Genomic DNA, 22222 nt, shown 5'->3' on the forward strand with positions numbered 1-22222 from the left:
TCTGATTACCTGCAGACTCAGGCTGAAAAGGAAGGTAATGGCCTTAAGTTTTGCTGGGGAGGTTCAGGTTGGGTATTAGGAAAAATTTATTCTTTGAAAGAGTGGAGAGAAATTGGAACAAGGAGGTGGTAGAGTCACAGCCTGTAGAGGTGTTCAGGAAAAATGTGGATATGGCACTGAGGGACATTGTTCATGGGCATGGTTGCAATAGGTTAATGGTAGGACTAGATGGTCTTAGTGGTCTTTTCCAACCTTAAGGATTCAATGATTCTATGAAGCTAAAAACACTCTTATTTCTCTGTGCCACACTGCTTTGCTTGTTGTTCAGTAGCACTAATTCAGTCATCATAGAGTAAGGCTGTCCAGAGGCCCAGCAGCGGGAATATACCTTTTCCTCAAGGATGCAGTAGGTTAAACAGACTACTCCAGATCACCTGTGTCTAGGACTATGGGTGCAAGGGCTACAGGTGGTACTTTGAGCAGAGATTTAGGTTGTTGGCTTTCCCCCCTACCCCTCTTCCTGCATGCCCTGGGCCAAAAGGTGAGGAATAAATGGTGATCCAGCCATTCATTCACACTGGGGCTGCCTCTGTTCCTGCTTTGTTTTTCTTTGCCTCAGCCTGAGCTGAAGCAAAGCTGTTGATGTGTATGGCAGGAGGCAATGAAAGGTGACTGCTTCAAGGAGGAATTCTTTACAGCAGATGTTTTTTAAATAAAATCGAGGGCTTTTCTTTTCATCTAATGCTTTTAGCACACTCTAAGGAAGTAAAAATCTGTTCTGAATATATAAGAATCCAGCTTCACAAAAAGATGTATTCAACTTCTGATTTTATTTTTTTACATATGATTTTGGAGGGTCTTTTTTCTCACTTTTAATTACATGCATGCTTCTAAAACACTGCCTCCTAATATTTCTTTCCTCAGGAGTCAGGTGGCAATGAATGAATTGTTGAAAGAAAAAAATGCTGGGTTTTGAAGTTTTTTACTCTGCAGACTGAAATATATAAGTATATATATATGTGTGAGAGAAAAAAAGAACTGTAAAATCTCCCCAGTTGCCGTATATCGTTGAGATACAATACAACAATCTCAAAAGATTCATTAGTAGTAACCATACTACATTTCAACAGTAGGCTCTCATTTCTGAGATAGGTTGAGCTCACTAGGAGTCCTTAAATCCCCTGCAGTGCACTACCAGGGAATCCTACTTCAAATTCTGTTGAAGAGCACAGTGCTGCAAAGCTCCATTGATGATGATAAGTATCCTAGCACCAATCCACTACAAGTGTCACTAGGAAGTGTAAAACAAAGTCTGTGAAACTTGTAGTAATAGAAGTAGTATCGCATTTCAAACTCCATCAGGTAAGTGAATCGATTTCATGTAAATTAAGATGGGGGTTTTAATTACACAAAATGTATAATTACTCACAATAGAATATACCTAGCATATCAGTACTAATGCACTTCAGTTTGATGAATGAACAGACGCCCATGTGTTGAAATTAGAAGACACTCACATAAAACAAACTCTTACTCCTGGGTTGCCACTTAAAGCCCCATGTGCCATTTAATCTCTATCTTTAATGAGAGAATTAGGGATTGCATTAGATAGTGGCTGAGCTGCTTGCAACAGAATTTGTTGACCTTCTGATGTTTTCAATAGAAAACCAATTTCATTATGTTAGAAAAATGTTCTGAGAGGAAAATGATATATGTAGCTCTCCTTCAGTGTGTTTTCTGTCTGCTATGTACATTAAAACACCATTGTCCTGGAATGTAGCTGACCATTTTGTAACTTACAGATGCTTTAATTAGAGTGCATAAACCTCCAGCCAGTTTAACCTTGAGAAGTTGCAGTGATGTACTCCACTACAAACCATATTTTGATTTTATCACCAGATGGTTAGGAAAAGCGTAATTGTATTTTAAACATCTGCCTGTTCCCACATGCTGCATTCTTCCATGCAAATAAATTCTTAAGGTATTTCAAAACACATTATAAAAATAAATATCATAACCCCAAATTTTTGGATTGCAAAGGAAAGGACAAGAGCTCATCAAAAAGCTGACTAGAGTTAGGGCTTATTAGGGTTCCTAAATGCTTAGTATTTTAATCAGTAGTTTGGGTTTTTCTAATGTATAGCTAGAATTCAGCTTTTCAGCTTTAGAAAATAGTCAGGCTCAGTGCTGTAAATATAACATTCAGCTTGATGTGAGCTCTGATGCTCAGATACCCTGGCAAGAAAGAGTTGGTTTGCAGCCAAATCGAGGTAATTACGTGGATTCCATTTACCTTTTGTCTGAGAGCTGTACTCTGTTAACTTTACTCCATCTGAGCAGTCTGACTGGAGAAAAAGATGGAAGAGCAGTTTTATTAGAACTTTTTTACTAGCTGTCCAATGCTGTGCTTCTCTACCCTCTAGTGGTGAAAACTCCACCTCTGGAGTGTGGAAAGAAAAGAAAAAAACAACCTTCAGTCAAGTTTTAAAGACATTACCTAGATTTTCAATTGTTTGAGGATTTTAATGAGAGTTAAAATTATTTTTTACTTTATAACAGGATATCAAAGCATTTAAGGCACTACAGTGTAACAGGACACCAAAGTGTCTATGTTAACAAAAGCCAGCTTCTACAGACTCAGTACTACAGTGCTTACTGGTAAAAAATGCTGACATTATTAGAAAATGGAGAATGACTTATACAACTGCTTGTTACATATTTCTTAGAGTATTTTAACTATGAGCCTCAGGTTGAAAGTGTAATGAATTTGCAACATGTTGTTAGCAAAGGCAGCAAAAGATTTATTCAAGGAGTGTGACTTGTAACAGATAATCCAGGCATATCTTATAGTTCAGTCCTACAAATGGGAAAAGGCAAACTCAGCTTCTTATATTAAAATGCTTGGGTTTTTTTGGTATGTGCAAGTCTTCTGTCCAGTCATCAAACTGAAGGTTACAGTGTATATTCTGGTTGGAGTTATTATGTGTTTTACATAATTTAAATTTCTACTTGACTTTCTGGCTAAATTAACACAACAAGATGGAAAAACTGAAATAACTATTATGCACACACTGTACACTGGAGATGTGCTAAAATACAATGGTTGCTCCAAAGGTAATGCCTCCTGTGTTATTATGTTGGCCCATGATGTCAGGGGCAGATGTTAGCAGTACAACAGTAGAGATTGAACCTTCCCACCAACATTCCATCACTTTTTGTTTCTGTATAACAAATAGCAGTAGATGGGCAGTCTAACAGAATGGTGTCTGATATGGAAGTGTGGATGAAGCAAAGGTGTGTCACTGAATTCCTCCATGCAGAAAAAAAAAATGGCATCCTCTGACATTCACTAACACTTGCTGAGCATTTATGGAGACCAAACAGTGGATGTGAGCACAGTGAAGTGATGGGTGGTGTGTTTCAGGAGTGGTGACAACAACAGCGGGTTATGTCCTCTGGTGCAGTTTTTGATGAGTGCAGCATGCAGCTCTTGTTTACCGCAGGCAACAATGCATGGCTAATGGAGGTGACTATCTTGAAAAAGAGTATTTTGTAGTTGATAATTTACCCTATCAAATAATGTTATTGTGCCCTCCATTCTGGTTTCTAGGGAAATAAATAGGAGACATTACTTCAAGAGTGATCTACATAACTGAAATGTGTCAGGGCCCACAAATAGAACTTTTTTTAACCAGTTTTCCCTTATTTTGCCTTCTTGTTGGTACACTTTTGAATAATTTCTGCCTTTGAGTTTATAATATGTTGCAATAAGTCCAGTAGAGTTTAATCAACGGTTAATACCAGAGCCTACATGATCAATAATAATGTCCTTGTCAACTTGAAGGTGTGGAAACTGTCACTGAACTATAGATAAGAGTTCTCAAACCAAAGAATGCCTGAAACTTGTGCATAATAGTAACATCAAGCTCTGTTCATATAATCTTTTCATCACAAGGATTTGTTTAGCTGTGGCAATTAATATTTCTTCTGGCACTTTTTCCATACAAACCAGCTATCTCTATACCATAAAAAGTTCTGTAATTGCTGCATTTGAATCTGTGTTCTGATATTCTTGTTTCAGTTTAATTGTGTGCATATACACATATAAGTACTACACATACATGCATATATTATATTGAAATACATGAGAAAGATAGCCCAGTCTCATAAGTGTATAACAAATATACATGACTTAAAGTGCAGAGTCTGTAAAGCACAGATGTGAGTATTTGTGCTATTAAAAATCCTACCTCTCCTCTAAACAACAAAAGCAGCCTTCTGGACAGTATTCAGAAACAACCAGGGAAACAGTAGACATCAGAGCTGAGTCTTCTGAAGTCAGAGAGACATTTCCAGTATTTTGTTAATCCCTACTCTTATGTCTGCCTGAAAGAATTTGAGCTTCAAACCTGAAGCACAGCTCTTTTCCTTCATAGCCAGATAAGAACAGGGCAGATAACGGCAGAGAGAGAGAGCAGACATAGCATAGCCCTGGTGTTGGCACAGACACTGGCTCCCGTCATGAAACACAGCAGGGTCAGGCCGCAGGTATGTTAGCAGACACGAGGCAGCTGCTAAACAGACAGACCAGGCTCTTCAAAGTATCAAATGTTCTCCAGTGCTGGAGAATTGACAAGGATTTGCTCAGGAAGTACTTGAACCCCCAGGCCTTCTGCAGTAGAGTGCTGAGCATTGGTAAAGATTGGAAAAAGGAGGCTTAGGTCAGGATGTGCTATGAGGTTGCATTGGTGCCAGAGAAGGAAGTGTTTGCAAGGGAAAGAAATCTGAGGTCTGGAGACTCTGATGGTCCTTGATAAATCTGGGCATAGATGATGCCTATATTGGTGGTGATCAAAGGGTGGGGAAGACCGTAGAGACAAAGGTTGACTTTGGCAGCAGAGCAGAAATAAAGTACTTGGTATTGCTGAACACTTATGGCTGAAGACCAGTTAAGTTATAAAACTACAGGGGAAATTCTTGGTTTGTTTAATATTTTAGAACTGGACAGTGTCTGTAATGCAATATAGGAAGGAAGGAAGCCTGCAGATTCTGGGAAATCTGATCTGCGTCACTGGTAAATCCAAGCTGGTAAATTCCAGGAAAAAGAAAAAAAACTCAACTAAAGATTTAAATGCCTGAAAAGGTGAATAAATACATAGCACTTAAGGCATGAGGAAATTTGGTTTCCTGAAGAATTATTTAGCTATTTTGCAAAATATCAGAGTCTTGTTCTGTTTAAAAATGAAATAAGGGAATTTAAGTTCTTTGTATGAAAATCTGCTTAATATATCAACTGTAAAGTCAGTACTTAAACTTTTGTAACAACAAAGTAAATGACAGTTGTCGAGTTCTAAGACTCTTCCTAATGCCTCAGTAGATATAAATGAAAAGTGAATAAGACAAACTTTCTCTCTGTGGGTGTATCCCCAAATGCTATATGGGAAATACTGGAAGCTGCCCCAAGCTCCCCATGTAGAATTTGGTTCACTAAGCCATTAATGGAGGGACCCATAGTGTTTAATTACAAACCACAAAGAGCCAAGAGGGAGGGAATGGGCAGAAAAATCAGACATATTAAAATATAGTGTACACATGGGGGGAAAAGAATTCAATCTATAACTTCATAAATTGATAGGTAATTGGAGACAGCATATGAATGGCAATTTAAATTTAAAAAAGAAGGAAGTAAAAAAAAGAGAGTTCTCAGCATTTTTATAAGGCTACTGTTACAACAGTATTTGAATTCCATATCTCAGTACTTAAGATGCAATCAACAGTTTCAAGGATATTTCAGTATGCTTGTCCACTTACCTCCTTACAAAAGCCTACAGATGTTGAAGTGAGATGTTAGAAGAAAATACAGCACACTCATGAGTGAAAAAATTATAATAATAATGCTCATTATAGGAGCATTTGGGTGGAATGGCATTGGCTAATCACTTCTGCTGAATACACATTTTGTACTGGTTTCTGGCATTTTAGCCACTGATTTCCTAAAATGAACTGGTTGGTCACAACCTTGACCAACTAAGATATGCTAGCAGAATACTGTAGTACAGCCTTGGCTTAAAAATGCCATTGATATAAAAACATTTCACAGCTACTAATCCATGTTTTTGTTCCACATAGACCATCACAGCAAATCTGTTTCAATGTGGCTTTATTAGGAATTTTCCCACCATTGATTTCTGGAGCAAAGCTGTGCTCCCGGAGTGCAAACATCCCTGTTATGAATGCATGTGTCCCCTTTCTGCAGTGCTGGGGCATTAGTTCATGCACTCAGTTGTTCCAGCAGACAATTCATGAAATTTGTGATCTGAAATAGGCAAGGAGTCCTGATTTATGAAATAGATTCTCAGTTGTGAATGACAAGTGCTCCTCCTCATGCTTTGTAATACAAAAGTACAGTTTCAAAGGACACTGATTTAACAGAAACTATTTGCATGCACAGGTCAGTATTGTCCATTTATCTCTTCATTATTTTCTCAGTGGTAAGGACTACAGCTAGGAGGCTTGAAAGCAAATCGTGTCAAGGCTGCTGAATCACTAAACTCAGAAACTACAGCTTTTCTCAATTGCCAGGAAAATACCATAATTTTAAGATGGTGTGTGAACTGCAGTAACAAGGAGTAGCATTTCTGTAACTCTATAACAGTAGTTATTACCAAAACATACTCCAGGCTCTCTATTTGACTTTGCTATCTGAGATGTTTTCAGCCATGCAAGTGTTGGCTTTGCCTTGTAAGCCATGTGTAATCTTCAAGGAACACATGCTCTGTGATATTGCTCCCAGTTTTTAAGGAGTCTCAAGACCTTTTGCCTTCTCAAATTCCATACCTCTTTGGGTGCCGTGTAACAGATTTCTTCTGTCGTGGATTCACTTATTTCCTTTTACATGGGATCACTTTACAATAGACAGGAAAATTGACTTGAATATGGAATACTCCAAGATTGTAAGTCATTTGTTTTACTGGAATTTTATATGATTCCCAGTTATTAACATCTATTACTATTAATTGCTAATGAATACACAGAAAACTAAAACCACCTCTACTTCTTGAAAATCTTTGAAGAAGTGTATTAGTACAAATGCATTTAGACTTCATACTCAAGTTTAGAAAATACTGAAAATCTGTGACACATTCATCAAGTTCTTTCAATGTCAGGAGCTGCTTGTGGTTTTTCACTATCGTATAAATTAACATGCTTCTGAAATAATTCTATAAAATTCTCATAGTAAGTTTTCTAGATAGTCCCAACCCACGTGAGAGTATTTAGATTCAGCGTAAGAGAAAGAACGGTCTGATATGAAATACTTTATACTTTTAACCATCACTCCATATTTAGACTAGCTCTCCACTAACAGTGTAGCTCTCAGTATCTACAAGAACATTTGCGGTGCTGGAAACTTCAAAAAACACTAGAACATGGGATCAGGTAATACATTCAAGTTCTCGAGCATACGCGTTATTCCATCCTCTGACAGGTTTAAGTGACTTTAAAGGGCAGAGTTTTTAAGAACATATTAGATACATGTTTGGCTTCCACAGATTTTCAAAAGAAAAACCTGTCTTCTCTGTTTTTTACCTCATCTTTATTGGATGCCATCACTATATCCCAAGCAGTAAGACCAATTCATTCCGGTTTTGCTGTTGTTTCCCTGGTATTTTCAGTGAAAATTTTAGTCTGTCCATTGTAACTGCCTGAAATCTTCTACTCTCTTTCTCATGGAAGATAAAAGTAGCTTCTTTATTTGAAATAAGCTCTTTAAATTCTAGTATGCATATATTCACACACATCAGGCTACCACTACCTTCACTGCAATAGAAGGGATGATGGAAGCCCACCTGCTTCTTATTAATCTTTTAACTCACACGTATCAGTTTCTAAAGGGCAGCATCCATGTAGACATCATGGATGTGTAAGCAGTCTGCATAGGCCAGAGGGGTCAGCAGTGGGAGCACTAACATGCTTAGAAGAGACGGGTAACCCCCGGAGCACTAAGCACAGCAGTGACTACCCCTGTGAACTGGACATACAAGGATTGCACAGTCCTGAGGCATATGCAAAACTGGGATAAAATATACATATGACCAAGGGTAGCACAATGGCTTTAATAATCTGAATTAGGTGCAGGCAGCACAAGTCTATTTATTTTCCACTGAGTATCACTGAGTGAACATTTCCCTTATCTGAAGAGATCCAACTTCTACTTTTCTTACAGAAGGTGGGAATCTTCATGCAAGGGAAATCCAGTCAGCCATGGTTCACAGGATCACAGAATAGCTGAGACTGGAAGCCACAAGCAGGGCCTTCCCACAAAGCAGGGTGCCCAGGTCCACATCCATGAGGCTTTTGGAGATGCCCAAGGAGGACAGCCCATAGCCTCTGTGCAGCCTGTGCCACTGCTCTGTCACCTGCACAGTGACTAAGTGTGATATTCCTGATATTTAGAAAGAACTTTTTGCATTTCAGTTCATGCCCATTGCATAGCTTCTGTTTTAAGTGCTCTTTTACACCTACTGTTTCTAATAGGAAAAAATAATAATAATTTTTAAAAATGGGAACAAGATTAATAAAAAATCAGTCTACTTTTTTAGCCGAGTAGAAAATAAGAGCAGTAATGACTTACAGGAAGGCAGAGCAGGAATCAAATATTCTTTAAAATGCAACAAGATTTCAAAAATACTTTAGTCGCTAGAGGGAGCTTCTTAATCGTTATACTATACAAAACTGCTACCAGTCTGGGGCTTCAGACTCTGGGATGTTTTAAGTTCTTCAAGGGCCAGTAAGTGCTCCTTCCTCTGGCACCTATTCTAAAGAAATTGATGGTAATAGACAAGAGTGTGCAAGACTTTCACATTCATTCCTAGTTCTGAATAAATACGGATTTTCTGAAGATTTCTCCACAGAAAATAGGCAGAGCTCAGTAGTACAGTGTTTGGAAACAGCATTAGCTTAGCACAGAGCCCTAGACATTGGGAAGAAGCACTCTGTAGATGGCTTTCATCTTTCTCTCCTTCCAAGATCATACACCAAAATAAATACAAGTTGCTGTTGCAAGAGGCTTAAACCACAAGGTCTGCTCTTCTTCCTTTATCTTACCCACACCATGGCTGTGCCCAGGGGGCAGTTCCCAGTAGGTAGGTTTCAAGCAGTGCCTCTTGCAGTGATGCTCTGTTCCAGCTTTTTCTGGGTTAGAAGGCCCCAGATAAAAGAAGGAGATAGGAGATGATAGATACATTCCAGCAATGTCACTTCAGATATTAACTCAATTTTCTGCTACACTATAAATTCAGTAAATAACATAGCAGTTATAGAGAGTCGTTCTCCATTGCAAATACTATACAATTTGTAAGAAGGCATGGAAAAAAACAAGAGAAGCAATAGAAGAGCTATGGAGGAGTCCCCAGCTGCATGAAATCTTGTTCCAGTCAGCACTGGGACTAATGGCATCCTGAACAGAAGGATGCAGTACCTCCAAACATGCATTTTCTTAGACAACATGCAGCAGCAGAGGGCATCAAACAATAAGGAATCCTTTTCACATTAATGAATCTTGAAATACTAACATTAGGGGGGAATAGGAAATGGAGATGTACAGATTCAATGACTATAGGGGAGGCTGGGGATAAGGAGCAGGCACTGAGAATGGGAGAAGGGAAACCAAGCACATCGTGTCTTCTGTGTGTGTGCCAACTGTAACCATCCCAGCACAGAAATTTGGGGTTAGGAGAAAATGGGAGAGGGGTAATATACACAGCTGACACTGCTGACACCAGTCACAGAGGTGCTCCATGAATAAACCAGCCTTGAATAAACCATCCTGAGTATTGTCATTGGTGGACCTCCAAATCCTAACCTAACTATGTTCCTTCTCTTTTAACGTATGAAAGCACAGGAAATTCTCTGTAAGCAATGCAAGACTGCTGTTTGATAACATCTTTCCCAAAACACTTGGTCTGATGGAGCTCAAACAAGATAATCAAGAAAGAACACACTAGCTTGCATGTAGCTAAACCATTCCTTTGAGTTCTGACAAGAAACAAAGCAGTATTCACATGTCCAGCCAAATGACTCATTTTTTGGATAAGCAAATTCATGTCTCTCCCTGCCACTTCCTCGCCACACCCTCAGTCTGCATCCTACTACAAGTGCAGAGGTGACACTGTCATTGCTGCATGCTCTCAGGGATGCTGTAAAGCGAAGATATGTGCTCAGTTTCTACAGGCAAAGAAATACTGCTTTGTAAGTACAGCACTTTTCTGTTTTTTTGAGTGGAAGTGAGGAGAGGTTTATGAGGAGCTGTTACTGCATCTTTATTGGAGCATGTCAGACCTGAATGAGATCGAATGCTTCCCATGAGAAACCAGTGGCTGGGCAGGCAGCCACTCAGCTACACCTCCAGCGTGTCAGCCCAACCCTCGTGCCTACATGAATGTTGCCATTGTGAAGATGGCAGCAGGACACGTAGCTCGAGGGACCATAGCACAAGTCAGCCCATCCAGCTGCAGTACAGCACAGCTTTCCTGGGGGGAAGTGCGCATGAGCAGCCAGGGCAGATTTAAGGACTGCCTTCAGAACAGATGTGGGACGCTGTGCTGCTGTAGCGGTGGTCATGCTGAAATGTTTGGAATGGTTTTAAGTCGGCTGAAAGATCACATTCCAGTGCCCCAGCTGCCTGCACTGAGCCTAACCTGATACTGCCAGGTACCGTATTCATGCTCCCTTGCTATCTCTGGAAATGCACAGGAACATTATAATGGGCCTTTGGAAATGTTTCTTGCTGCTGTAGATAAAAATATCTCAAGGAAGCGTTCAGAAGGCATTTCCTTTAACAACAGCATTGTTCTCATTCATGTCTGGGTGCAAAGTGAGAGCAGTTGGCTGCAGAATATCTTATCTGAATGTGCCCGTTTTGTTGTTGGTTTTTTGTTGTTGCTGTTGTTTGTTTGCTTTTTGTTTTTTGCTTTTTTACCTAAATGAAGTCTGTATCTTAGAATATCTGAGAAGGTATTTTCACAGATTGAGAAGAACCAAACTGAATGAAATATAACCTGTGAGAGCTTTCAGTGAGTGCTGCCAAACTGATGTCACAAGTGGCTGCTGTTGTTGGGAAACGTGGATCTAAGTGTAGCTGAAAATATGAATGTTTTACCTTGTGAGAATTTTGATAGAGAAGTAAAGAGATTTTAAAAGTTTAGTCTGTAAAGTAAACTATAGAAAACCTGCAAGCTATTTCTCCTCAGGATCATTAACATGGATGAAGAAAGGGATACTATCTCTGGAGGTGCTAACTAATGAGACAGGAGGAGAGCTCTGCTTACAGCTGGGTTCAGTTCAGGTGCAGAGCAGCTGCTTGTGACCCCTCAAGGCAACTGATTCTCTGAAGCACTCACAGCCAGGCCAGAGAGAATCTGGCTGCCCACAACAGGCCGTCCCCCTCCCCTCCCTGACTTCTCAAAAAGGTGATAAACTAGGAAAACTTATCTGATAAGCCCTTCTGCTCCCCCAGGAGCTGCTATGGTTTCTCTGGCAGCATTCCCACTGCATGCATTGAGGCAGTGGCCAGGCAAGGGTAATGTCACAAAGTGCTGCAAACTGTTATCTGCATGTTACCTGCTATTTACAGGCAGCTTCTGAGGAAGCCCAGCCTGGAGCTCCACCCTGTGCTTTGAATCAGGATGTGCTTTGAACTGTGAAGCACAGGTAGTTAGAGATAAGTACGCCTAAGTTTGAGCATTTCCACCTCCCTTTAATTTTGACTTTCGGAGGATAGTAGTATGCATATATAAAACTGTTGTGTACCCCAGTATCTTTCCTGTACTGGCTTAGGAGACAGCAAAGGCACAAGCCCAGATGCAGAAATCTGGGTGTCTGTAGATATCAGTGTTACATTAGTATGGATATATTGCAAATGGCTAAAAAGCAATTTTTCAAGTACAGAGGAGTAAATTTTCCCACTGAAGCTTATAACATTGAGGAATAAAATGTATGAGCCATGGTTATTAACTAAAATGCCAAATATTATCATTTCTGGTAAACAAAATGTTAAACCATCACAATATTGAAAAGTGGGACATGGGACGGGTCAACAAAACAGGAGATAAAATTGAAAGGATTCTTTAGAAGAGCCTGGGATATGGAGTCATTTGGTTGTAATGTTAATCTAGCAGTTTGTCTTGTCCTGGCAGTCAAAGAAAAATCCCCATAGGAACCTTTGCAGAAAGCTGTACATAGAAGGGAGAAACAGAGCAAAACCCCAAAATCTGATGCACACAAAGATGAAAAAAACTCAGCTCAGAGTTTAAAGCCAAACAGTAAAAGGACACAAATGTAGTGTCTTCTGTTCTTCGTTGAAAGAGTATGACAAGAGAATCTATGGCTAAAGATTTATCTCATGAGCCTGAAAGGAAACTTGGACATTATGTGAAGAAGCAGAAGGCTGTTACTATCTCAGTGATTACAGAAAAAAAAAAAATATATATATATATATGAACGATAGAAAGGATGGGATTTTAAAAAGATTTGCACTTCCTTTATGACTAAATACTGTTTTTAAAAAAGCTGAGCTATGTAGCAAAGGAAAATTATTTTGCTATTTTAAGTGAAACATCTTCACAAAAGAGCAAAATTCCTCTAAGACCTGAGGACATCCTATCAATAAACATAACATTAATGCTTTTACTCCTCTTCATTTACAAACTGATCAAAGTCAAACTAAAGCAAGTAAATGGATGCTGATGGACTTTGATTAAGTTTTTTATCAATTTTTATTGCAGTGACAACTAAAAAGATGCAGGCTTAACCAGGCTCTTTCTCTTGGTTTTACAGGATCTGAATGCTCCAAATGCAGAAATGATTTGGCAACAAATATCACACTGGTATGAAAAAAGATCATGAATTATTTTAATTTTATTATTAAATCTGAAGCCATCTAACTTTAATAATGACAGAACACCGTATTAAAAAGAATGGGCTTTCTGTGAAGCATACTCACAATGTGATTTTTATTTGTTTGATTGGTTGGTTCTTGATTTTACCACTTTAATATTAGAGGGAGGAATGGTCAGATCATTGGCTTCCTTCTTTCTTCTGTGTTTCAGGACATGCCTGGTCAAAGCCCTGATTTTTGGTCTGCTTCTGCAGCCACTAATGACACAGCCTTCCATCATCACACAGCCAAACTTTGTCCTGTTGATGGCTGATGATCTTGGTATAGGGGATGTAGGTTGCTATGGGAATGATACTATCAGGTAAGGAAATAGCATATTAATGAACAGAGCTGATGTTTTATACAAACCTTCAGTCCTTTGCCCATCACCAGCCATTAGAGTGGTCTTCAAATTCATTTACTGGAGAACTCGGGGGATTTCCTATGGGAATCACTATGTAAATGTAAATAACACTATCTGGAGTATCTTACACCCTAGAGTGTTCCCAGGGCTAGCTCTGCTATGCAGAGCTGTTCTTATCTGGGAATACGTAAACTGAGAAATGCTAAGCATTTGCCTATAGCTGAAGATAGAAATGCTGTCTCCTCTTTCAAGTGCTTTATCATTCTTTCTTAGACTTACATCACTTGAATCACTGATGTGAATTATGTTACTAGGAAATACTTCTGTTTACAGATTTGAGGACATAGAATTTGCCTTTTCTTTGGAAATCATGCCACATTAATGCCTTTTGTCCTCCAACCCGCTTTTGTGTGATCACTCCCCTTAGCCAGCAAAGCTTTCAGAATCTCACCCTGATTAACACCAACTGGCAAGTTTCTGGCAGGCATCTCTGCATAGCTCGGCCTCCAGCATAAGATCATCCTCAAGGTGTGAGTTCTTTTCTTCAGTAGCAGTGGGGTTCCTTTCACGAACACCCTCCAGAGCATCTAGGAAATAAGAAGGAACAGTTGCCTTGAAATTTATCCAGATAGCTTTTATTTATTTATTTATTAAAAATAAAAATAAAAATATCTAATCTTGAATAAAGATAAAATAATTCAAATAGAAAAAGAATCCCAAAACAGAGGTAAGTATATTAGTCTTCATTGCCATTCCTTTGAAGGCCCTGTGATTGATACCTGACAGTGCTGGTTGCTCTTTTAGGACTCCGAACATTGATCGCTTGGCAAGGGAAGGAGTGAAGTTGACACAGCACATCACTGCAGCTCCACTTTGCACCCCCAGCAGAGCAGCATTTCTCACTGGGAGATATCCCATTCGATCAGGTTTGCCTTGCACAGTCAAGTGGCCTTTAAACATTACTTTGTTGATGAATGGAACAGTGCTATATGGTGGGCACAAAAGAAATGAGGGTGCCATGGACGTGAAGGCGCGTGAAGACTCAACAGCTAGGTCTAATACCTTTGACGTTGCATCTGTATATATGGGGTACAGTGAACCAGCCTGGGGGGGGGGGGGGGGGGGGCAAAAGCCGGCTCCGCAGAGTAGCTTGCTACCCATCACCTAGCAACTCTGCCTTTTGGTGCTCTAGTGCAGCCAGAATGAAGTTGGTACTGCTTTTTACCTTCGGATAAGTCATTACAAAGAACAGGAAAAGTAACACATCTTTAAAACTCTGGTTGCATTGATTTCTGTTATGGGTTATTTCCCATTTGATAGAGGAAATAGTGCAGCCCTAAACGGAACAGAGTAGGTGTCTGTCTGTTTCCTCCAGCCTGGGTTGTTTGCAGGATAGCTTTATTATCTGCGAATCAGAATGAATCTGTCCTACATAATAACAGTTTGACAGCTGTATTATTTTTCTCAGTTCCATTTTTGAATTTAAACTACTATCCTGTCAAAATGCATTCTTGAGCTGAAGAAGTATGATAAACAAGTGGCTCTGTATGTTTCTAGCAGTGACTGTAATGCTTGTCCTACTGCAAATGATCCTCACTGCCTCCATTCCTGAGCCATTTAGAAGCCAATGTGTAATCCTATTTTCGTACTGATTACTCCCACTGAGATTGCTGGAAATGCATATGCACTTGTGTAGATCCTGTCTCCCATAGTAACAGCAAGGCTAGGACATCCAGTGCTTCCATGGCATTTCATACTTTACATTACATCATTTGACAGGGTTATGTCACTGTATAATGCTGAGTAACAGGTTATGAACCTGCAGATGTGGAGAAGACCATGATGTCATGTAGCTTCTCTGTGGGTCTTAGCAGCCATATACTGGCTCTGCCACTCTGCAGGGACATTGTGAGTTCCCTGGCAGCCTTATGCAAGGTGGAGTTTGAGGGTGACAGAGGGCCAGAATCTCCTTCCTGTGCTCTCTGTCCTCATCACCACACCAGGCCAGTGCACTGCTTGCAGCCTGGATGCTACTGCAACATGTAAATGCAACTGTGCAACTGTGCCAATGCAGATTAAAATGGTGCAGTGTGAGCTGCAGAGAAGGATAGCTATTGTGCAATGAAGAGATTTAACTCTTTCTTGTACACTGTTATAGATTAATACCCCCAAGCTAACAGCATTAGGATAAACATATAACTTTGTAAAACCAATGAAACCAGGAAACAAGGAAGTACATTTCATAAAACTACCAGTTATGCTTATTGAGCTTTTGTTTTACTATTATATTTTGTAGGAATGGATGCTATAAACAATTATCGTGTTATTTTTTGGAATGGAGGCTCAGGAGGGCTCCCTACAAATGAAACCACTTTTGCCAAAATACTGCAGCAACAAGGCTACAGCACAGGACTCATCGGTATGGAAATGTTTCTGAATCATAGGATCAATCATAGATTCATAGAATGGCTTGAGTGGGAAGGGGCCTTAAAGCCTACCCAGCCATCACTTCCTGCCATGGGCAAAGCTGCCCCACACCAGCTCAGGCTGCCCAGGTCACCATCCAACCTGACTCTGACAGCCTCCCAGGATGGGGCACTACAGCTTCTCTGGGCAACTTATGCCAGTGCCCCATCACCCTCTGAGTAAGAAATTTCCTCCTAATATGTAATGACCTAAACTGTGGTTCACCCATAAATCTCACTCAAACTCATTAGTTTATTTAGCAACTGCACATACCTCAGCTGTAATATTTGTATTTCCTGATCCAAGCATATCGTGTTGTGACCAAAAAGAATCTCATAAAAGAAATGTCTGACAAAAAGAATGACCTTTACTGCTGGCCTTCTTTCAAGCATGCTGACATTATGTCATCAAAATGTATATTGGAAAACATGCAGTTAAATATATTAACTGAATGCCATTCTACCAGTTATTACAATGCTATTTAACAAGAAAGCAAAAGATGAGTTTCATGCAAATATGCATGTTCCTGCTTTACTTGGAGAAGAGCAGACTCACAACTTGCACAGGAGGGAACAGCTGCTGATTAAAACAGCGGAAACAGTTCAAAATGTCATGGGATTTGCTCTTTCAAAAACAGAAGCAAAGCAATTATTTCTTTTTAAGTGCATCATGCCACTGTAGTTCAACAATATTTAAGCACAACCCACAAAACATTACATCCTGCAGCACTAGTAGAAATTCCATTTTGCTTTGTATTTTACAGGCTTTTTTAAACATGATCCAGTTTCAAATGATTATTTATCTTAGGTATGTCACGTGACTTTGCAGACTGAGGAAACACAAATGTTCCTGAGATGAATATTCAGTGATTTGCCCTACCTCATCCAAGCATTTAAATGCCCACAGCCAAAATCTATGGCTGACACAAAAGAAAATAACAGCTGCACAAGTAAACTGAATTTACTGGAAGAAAAATGTCTGCAGCAATGGATTTATATTCAACCAGCAGAATAAATGGAAGACATAAAGATCAAGAACAAACAAACAATGTGAAGCCTTCTAAGCATTTTAAGTACTGTATTAAAAAGTTTTTCTGTTGGATTTGTAGCTATATCATTTTAGTAGTTTTAAACCGCTCATAAAATAGCCCTGTGCTCATTAGACAAGATCTTCAGCTTGGCTTCAGCATTTAATCACTAATGAAATAACCAGATTTGTCCCCACTTTGAAGAATTGCCCTGCAGGGACATTGCTGCATCCCACCTGGGAGATATCTAGCAAAATCTAGCACCATTTTTCCTGGTATCTCAGCTATAAGCACATTGTAGACCCTGAGAGTATCTTTAGTCATGTTTAGTTTATCTAGATTGACAGAGTCTGATTAAATGAACTTTTTAGGTAGACTGACATAAAAGAAAAATTAAAAACTACCAAAAAAACCCCATAAGAATAATGTTCAAGTCACAAAACAAGAAATCTTAAACAGCATCCATCCGTATCATTATACCTGAATGGCTACTAAATTACTGCAGCTGAATCGTTTGTCATTGGTTTGTTCTGTGCACAAAGAACAAATAGCTCTGGTGGAAATGTATGATGTACAGTTGTTACTATTTGTCAGTTATAGGATATACCCTATTTTTTCCATACATACTTAATATGCAGAAAAAGATATCACAAATGGGGGGAGGGGGGAGAAGGAAAAAAAAAAAAAAAAAAAAAAACATTTTTTGATAAATGCTTTAATGAAGAAAAGCTCATTTTTACATACTATTTATTTACATTTTAATAATATACATTTTCAGGGAAGTGGCATCTAGGCGTCAACTGTGAACACCGAAACGACCTTTGTCATCACCCGTTGAACCATGGGTTTGATTATTTTTATGGGATGCCTTTTACACTAATAAGTGATTGCCAAACAACAGAAGAACCAGAGATGGATAGAGCCTTCAGAAAGAAAGTTTGGCTTTATACTCAGATGATTGTCCTTGCTACGCTCACCACTGCCCTAGGGAGGCTCAGTGGCTTGATTTCTGTCCACTGGAAAACAGTGATTTGCCTTGCTCTGTTTACTCTCCTTTTCTTTGTGTCCTGGTTCTCAAGTTATGGATTTGTAAGATATTGGAACTGCATTATAATGAGAAACCATGAAGTCACTGAGCAGCCAATGGTGACAGAGAGAACTACATCTTTTATCTTGAGGGAGTCCATTTCATTTATTGAAAGGTAATGTGAATTTACTTTGCAAACATTTGTTCTGGTTTTCTGTTTGTTTGTTTTTTGCATGTCCTTTAAATTTTAAACAGCATTTTCCTCTATGAAGTCTTTGTAATTTCATTAACAGAAAGTAGAATAACGAATATTATTATATATTAATAATGATTATATAGTATTAAAACAAAAGACAATGCAGTCATTGGTCACAGCCAACGTGGGTTCACGAGGGGAAAGTCCTTTTTAACCAACTTGACTTCCTTTGTTCGACAGCACCACTGATGTAGTTGTCAAAGGGAAGTTAATGTAATCTTTCTGGATTACAGCAAAGCTTTTGATACTGTTTCTCACAGTATCCTTCAGGACAAAATGTCACACATACAGCTAGACAAAAACATAATGTGATGGATAAACTACTGTCTGGGGGTCCAGTTCTACTAAATGGGGTCAAAGTGACGTTCTACAGGGCCAGTTCTCTTTAGTGGAAAATGATAGAAGAACTGTGTTTCCTGGCAGGGGAAAGAAAAGCGATGAATTAGCTATATCATGCAGACAATATAGGGAATCAGTGGCAGGTGACAAACCATTTCAGTAGTACTGTGATATTTTGCAATAGCAGAAAGTGGAGCTTCAGTATGAAACTTTTCTATGCATCACTTGGGAGAAAAAAGGAGAGAGCCAACCAGTATTTTATCAGACAGATCCTAATTGCTGGGTGTTAATACCTTACAGTGTAAGATGTTTCTGAGTTGAAATATGTATGCAAATCATAATCCCATTTTCCATTATGCCTGAGCTCTGTATGTATTGAGACCCTTCCTCCTAGTAACCAAATGTCAATTTCTGTGTTTTTTTAGAAATAAGCACAAGCCATTCCTCCTCTTTCTTTCCTTTTTACACTCCCACACCCCTCTACTGACAACAGATAAGTTTCTTGGGAAGAGTAGCCATGGTTTATATGGAGACAATGTAGAGGAGATGGACTGGATGGTGGGTAAGTCGCTAGCAGATAAAAATGTATCCAGCTACTTCATGCCTAGCTGTGCACAATGAAGTGTAGTAACACATAATAAGAAATGCAGCTGCCAGTCAAAGAACAGGGAACAGAATTAGCAGTGGGAAGGAAAAAAGTCCTAATGTCTGTCACTGTTGTCTTACACTGTTAGCTTTTTATTTTCTAGTCTTTGATCAAAGGAGTCTTTCCATTCTGCGTATGCAGAATCTAAGGTTTTGCTGCCTTGAATAATGCTTTATTTACATAATTTAACAGCACACTTCTCTCCTTTACAATAGAGGCTCCTGGTTTGTAACCATCATTCTTGCACTCTTTTTTCTAAACTGCTAATTATAAAAGAGTTACAGCACATCACCATTTTTTGCTTTTATAGGAAGTGAAATACAAATATAAATCTAAGTCCTGCAAAACTTTTCTTTTAATAAACATTAATTATACCTACATGGATAAATGTTTGCAAGTCAGAGGCTAAAAAGTATATTGTGTGTACTATATTTTTAATTTTTTAATATATATGCATTCTTGTGTTTGTAGGGCAGGTTCTAGATGCTATTGACAAGGAAGGTTTGGAAAAAAATACACTAGTTTACTTTGCCTCTGATCACGGTGGATGGCTGGAAAGGCAAGAAGGCAAAAGGCAGCTGGGTGGTTGGAATGGAATATACAGAGGTAAGATGGTGACAACCCAGCAACAACTACAGTATTCAGGGTACCACTAAAGCTTAGGTAAGACTGCATGTTTCAGAATTAACATGTTTTTATCACTGGGAGTTGATTATTATGCATACAAAAGTGTACACATGTGCATGTGCAAATAGTTGCATGATTTTCAAACTGGCACTTCCTCAAGGGACAGCTGATCGCAAATTAATTGTTATTACATATACTTAACATCCATAAACATTATAATATCTGAAAATTTGCTTTAACTGCAGCACGTATTTTATATGGTTGTAAAAGAGGAGAACAAGGTTGGGAAATTGCTTAGGACTGAAAAATTTTATCCACTCTGAGTTCTAATGGTGCAACATGCTTATTAAACAACAAAAAGAAGTGAGAATAGAAGGTAACTTGAGGAGTGATTGTGTGAACACATTATCAGTGGTTCTAATGAGGAGCTTAGTGGTAAACTCTAAGAGGATAAGGAGAACTCGTGAAGATAATGTTAGAGAGTTTATGCTAATACAGAACATTCATCTAAAATTTCTCTTTATTTTAAATTAACCATTTATTTTAATGAAAATTTGGGGTTTTGTTTGTTTGTTTATTTTCAATGAAAGGTGGAAAAGCTATGGGAGGCTGGGAAGGAGGAATCCGTATCCCAGGGATATTTAGATGGCCAGGAGTGTTACCTGCAGGCAAAGTGATCAATGAACCTACGAGCCTTATGGACATTTACCCCACAGTAATTCATTTGGCTGGAGGAGTAGTACCTCAGGACAGGTACTAACGAGTGTCCTTATTCCTCCATTTCTCTCAAGATGATAGCAAATCTATTTCTGATACATATTCTAAGGGTCTGACATTTTCCTTTCCACTCCTGCTCCTTTTCTAGGCACATAAGTCACTCTAGCTCAGTCACCTCTTCTCTACATTTGATATTCAGGATCTGCTTGTAGTCTACAAGCATCTTCTTTGTTCAGAGCTGTCAATTCCAACCAGAGGTGTCCAGAGGGAACACAGAGCTGTACAGCTGTCCCCAGTCTGATGATCTCCATTTTTTCTGTTAGAGTAATTGATGGCCGAGATCTGATGCCTTTACTGCAAGGAACAGTTGATCACTCAGAGCATGAGTTCCTGTTTCACTACTGTGGCACTCATTTACATGCTGTGCGATGGCACCAGAAGGACAGTGAGTATAATTATTATTGCCCAAGAACTCTATTTAGTCTGCAGGAGGACAGATTTGTTTGCCCTTTTGAGGGGGGAATTCAAGCTTTCCAAATAGTTCCACATGTAAGATGATAAAGAACATTGCCTCTACTTATGTGACACAAACTATTTGCTCATGGCTTCTAAGAATGTGACATGAGCTCTGTAATACCAAGCAGAATACTGGAGTTCGTGATGGGTCTTGCCCATCTATCTATATGAATGATGAATGCAAGGCCTGGAGAATCTTAAAAAGGTTCAAGCCATGGAAACCACAAATTTTTATTTATTTATTTATTTATTTTGTCTGTGTAAAATAACAAAAATAGGCATAAGTGACACTTGCTAAAAATTTTGAAGACATTTAGAAAAATCATAAATCATTTTACAATATTGGTTTATATTTGTTGTCATTTAATTTAAATGATGTTAAGAAACTATATCAGGTAGTTAATGTAGACCAGAAATGTAAACCAGTCTCACAAAAATGAACTCTAGGAAAACATTCAATCCTCTAATGCTTGGTGATAACCAACGGTACCATTCTGAGCCTTTTTTCTTTTCTGGCAGGTGGAGCCATTTGGAAGGCTCACTATGTGACACCAAACTTCCGTCCACTTGGGGCTGGGGGTTGTTACGACAGAGGATTTTGCCCATGTTTTGGGGAAGGCGTGACCCATCATGATCCTCCACTGCTGTATGACCTCTCACGAGACCCTTCTGAGTCCCAGCCTCTGTCAGCTGATACTGAGCCACTTTTTGACACTGTAATAGAGCAGACTGAGAGAGCCATTGAAGAGCACCGCAGGACACTGACTGCAGTCCCACAGCAGCTCTCTGTGTACAACATCATCTGGAAGCCGTGGCTGCAACCCTGCTGTGGGACGTTCCCGTTCTGTTGGTGTGACAAAGAAGGTGATGATAAACTTGCTGACCTATAATGGCAATAACTGAAGTTACCCAAGGTTTTAGATCACGAATATTTTCTCTGGGAGGTGTTTATTAAATGATTGTTTGTTTAAGTTTTTGGTTTTGTTTTTAATAGACTATTTGAGAATTGTTCCAGTGAATTGCACAGTATTTGGTAAAGATATCTTTAGACTGGACACTCTCAGGAAGAGATAAGAGAAGTGTGATCTGAAGAGCATGTTTTAGTTTGTATTTGCTGACAACTGAATGAAAAATTCAATTACACTGAAATGTAACAGCATTAGACTTCTACCAGTAATTATACAACTTATCTTTTGTTGTTTATGAATGTCTATTTAAAAGTTTTGCTTTGTTTTTTCTTTTTCTTCTGAATTTTTGAGTCACTCAAGGATTAAGATTTCCTTTCTTTTTTATAGTTAGCAGC

General features: G+C 39.0%; 1 protein-coding gene across 1 annotated transcript; it reads left to right on the top strand.

Moving 5' to 3' along the window:
* Nucleotides 1–10571: 10571 nt before the first annotated feature.
* On the top strand, nucleotides 10572–22135 carry LOC140253997 (arylsulfatase H-like). The gene is made up of 11 exons (XM_072340168.1): nucleotides 10572–10710; nucleotides 12835–12884; nucleotides 13107–13256; nucleotides 14103–14224; nucleotides 15595–15717; nucleotides 17570–17993; nucleotides 18839–18975; nucleotides 19531–19665; nucleotides 20277–20439; nucleotides 20727–20848; nucleotides 21439–22135. Exons 2-11 carry the CDS (start codon nucleotides 12859–12861, stop codon nucleotides 21807–21809), a joined length of 1773 nt encoding a protein of 590 aa, XP_072196269.1. The 5' UTR covers nucleotides 10572–10710; nucleotides 12835–12858; the 3' UTR covers nucleotides 21810–22135.
* The last annotated feature ends 87 nt before the right edge of the window (nucleotides 22136–22222 follow it).

Source organism: Excalfactoria chinensis, chromosome 1, assembly GCF_039878825.1.
Source record: "Excalfactoria chinensis isolate bCotChi1 chromosome 1, bCotChi1.hap2, whole genome shotgun sequence".
NCBI classification, from domain to species: Eukaryota; Metazoa; Chordata; class Aves; order Galliformes; family Phasianidae; genus Excalfactoria; species Excalfactoria chinensis.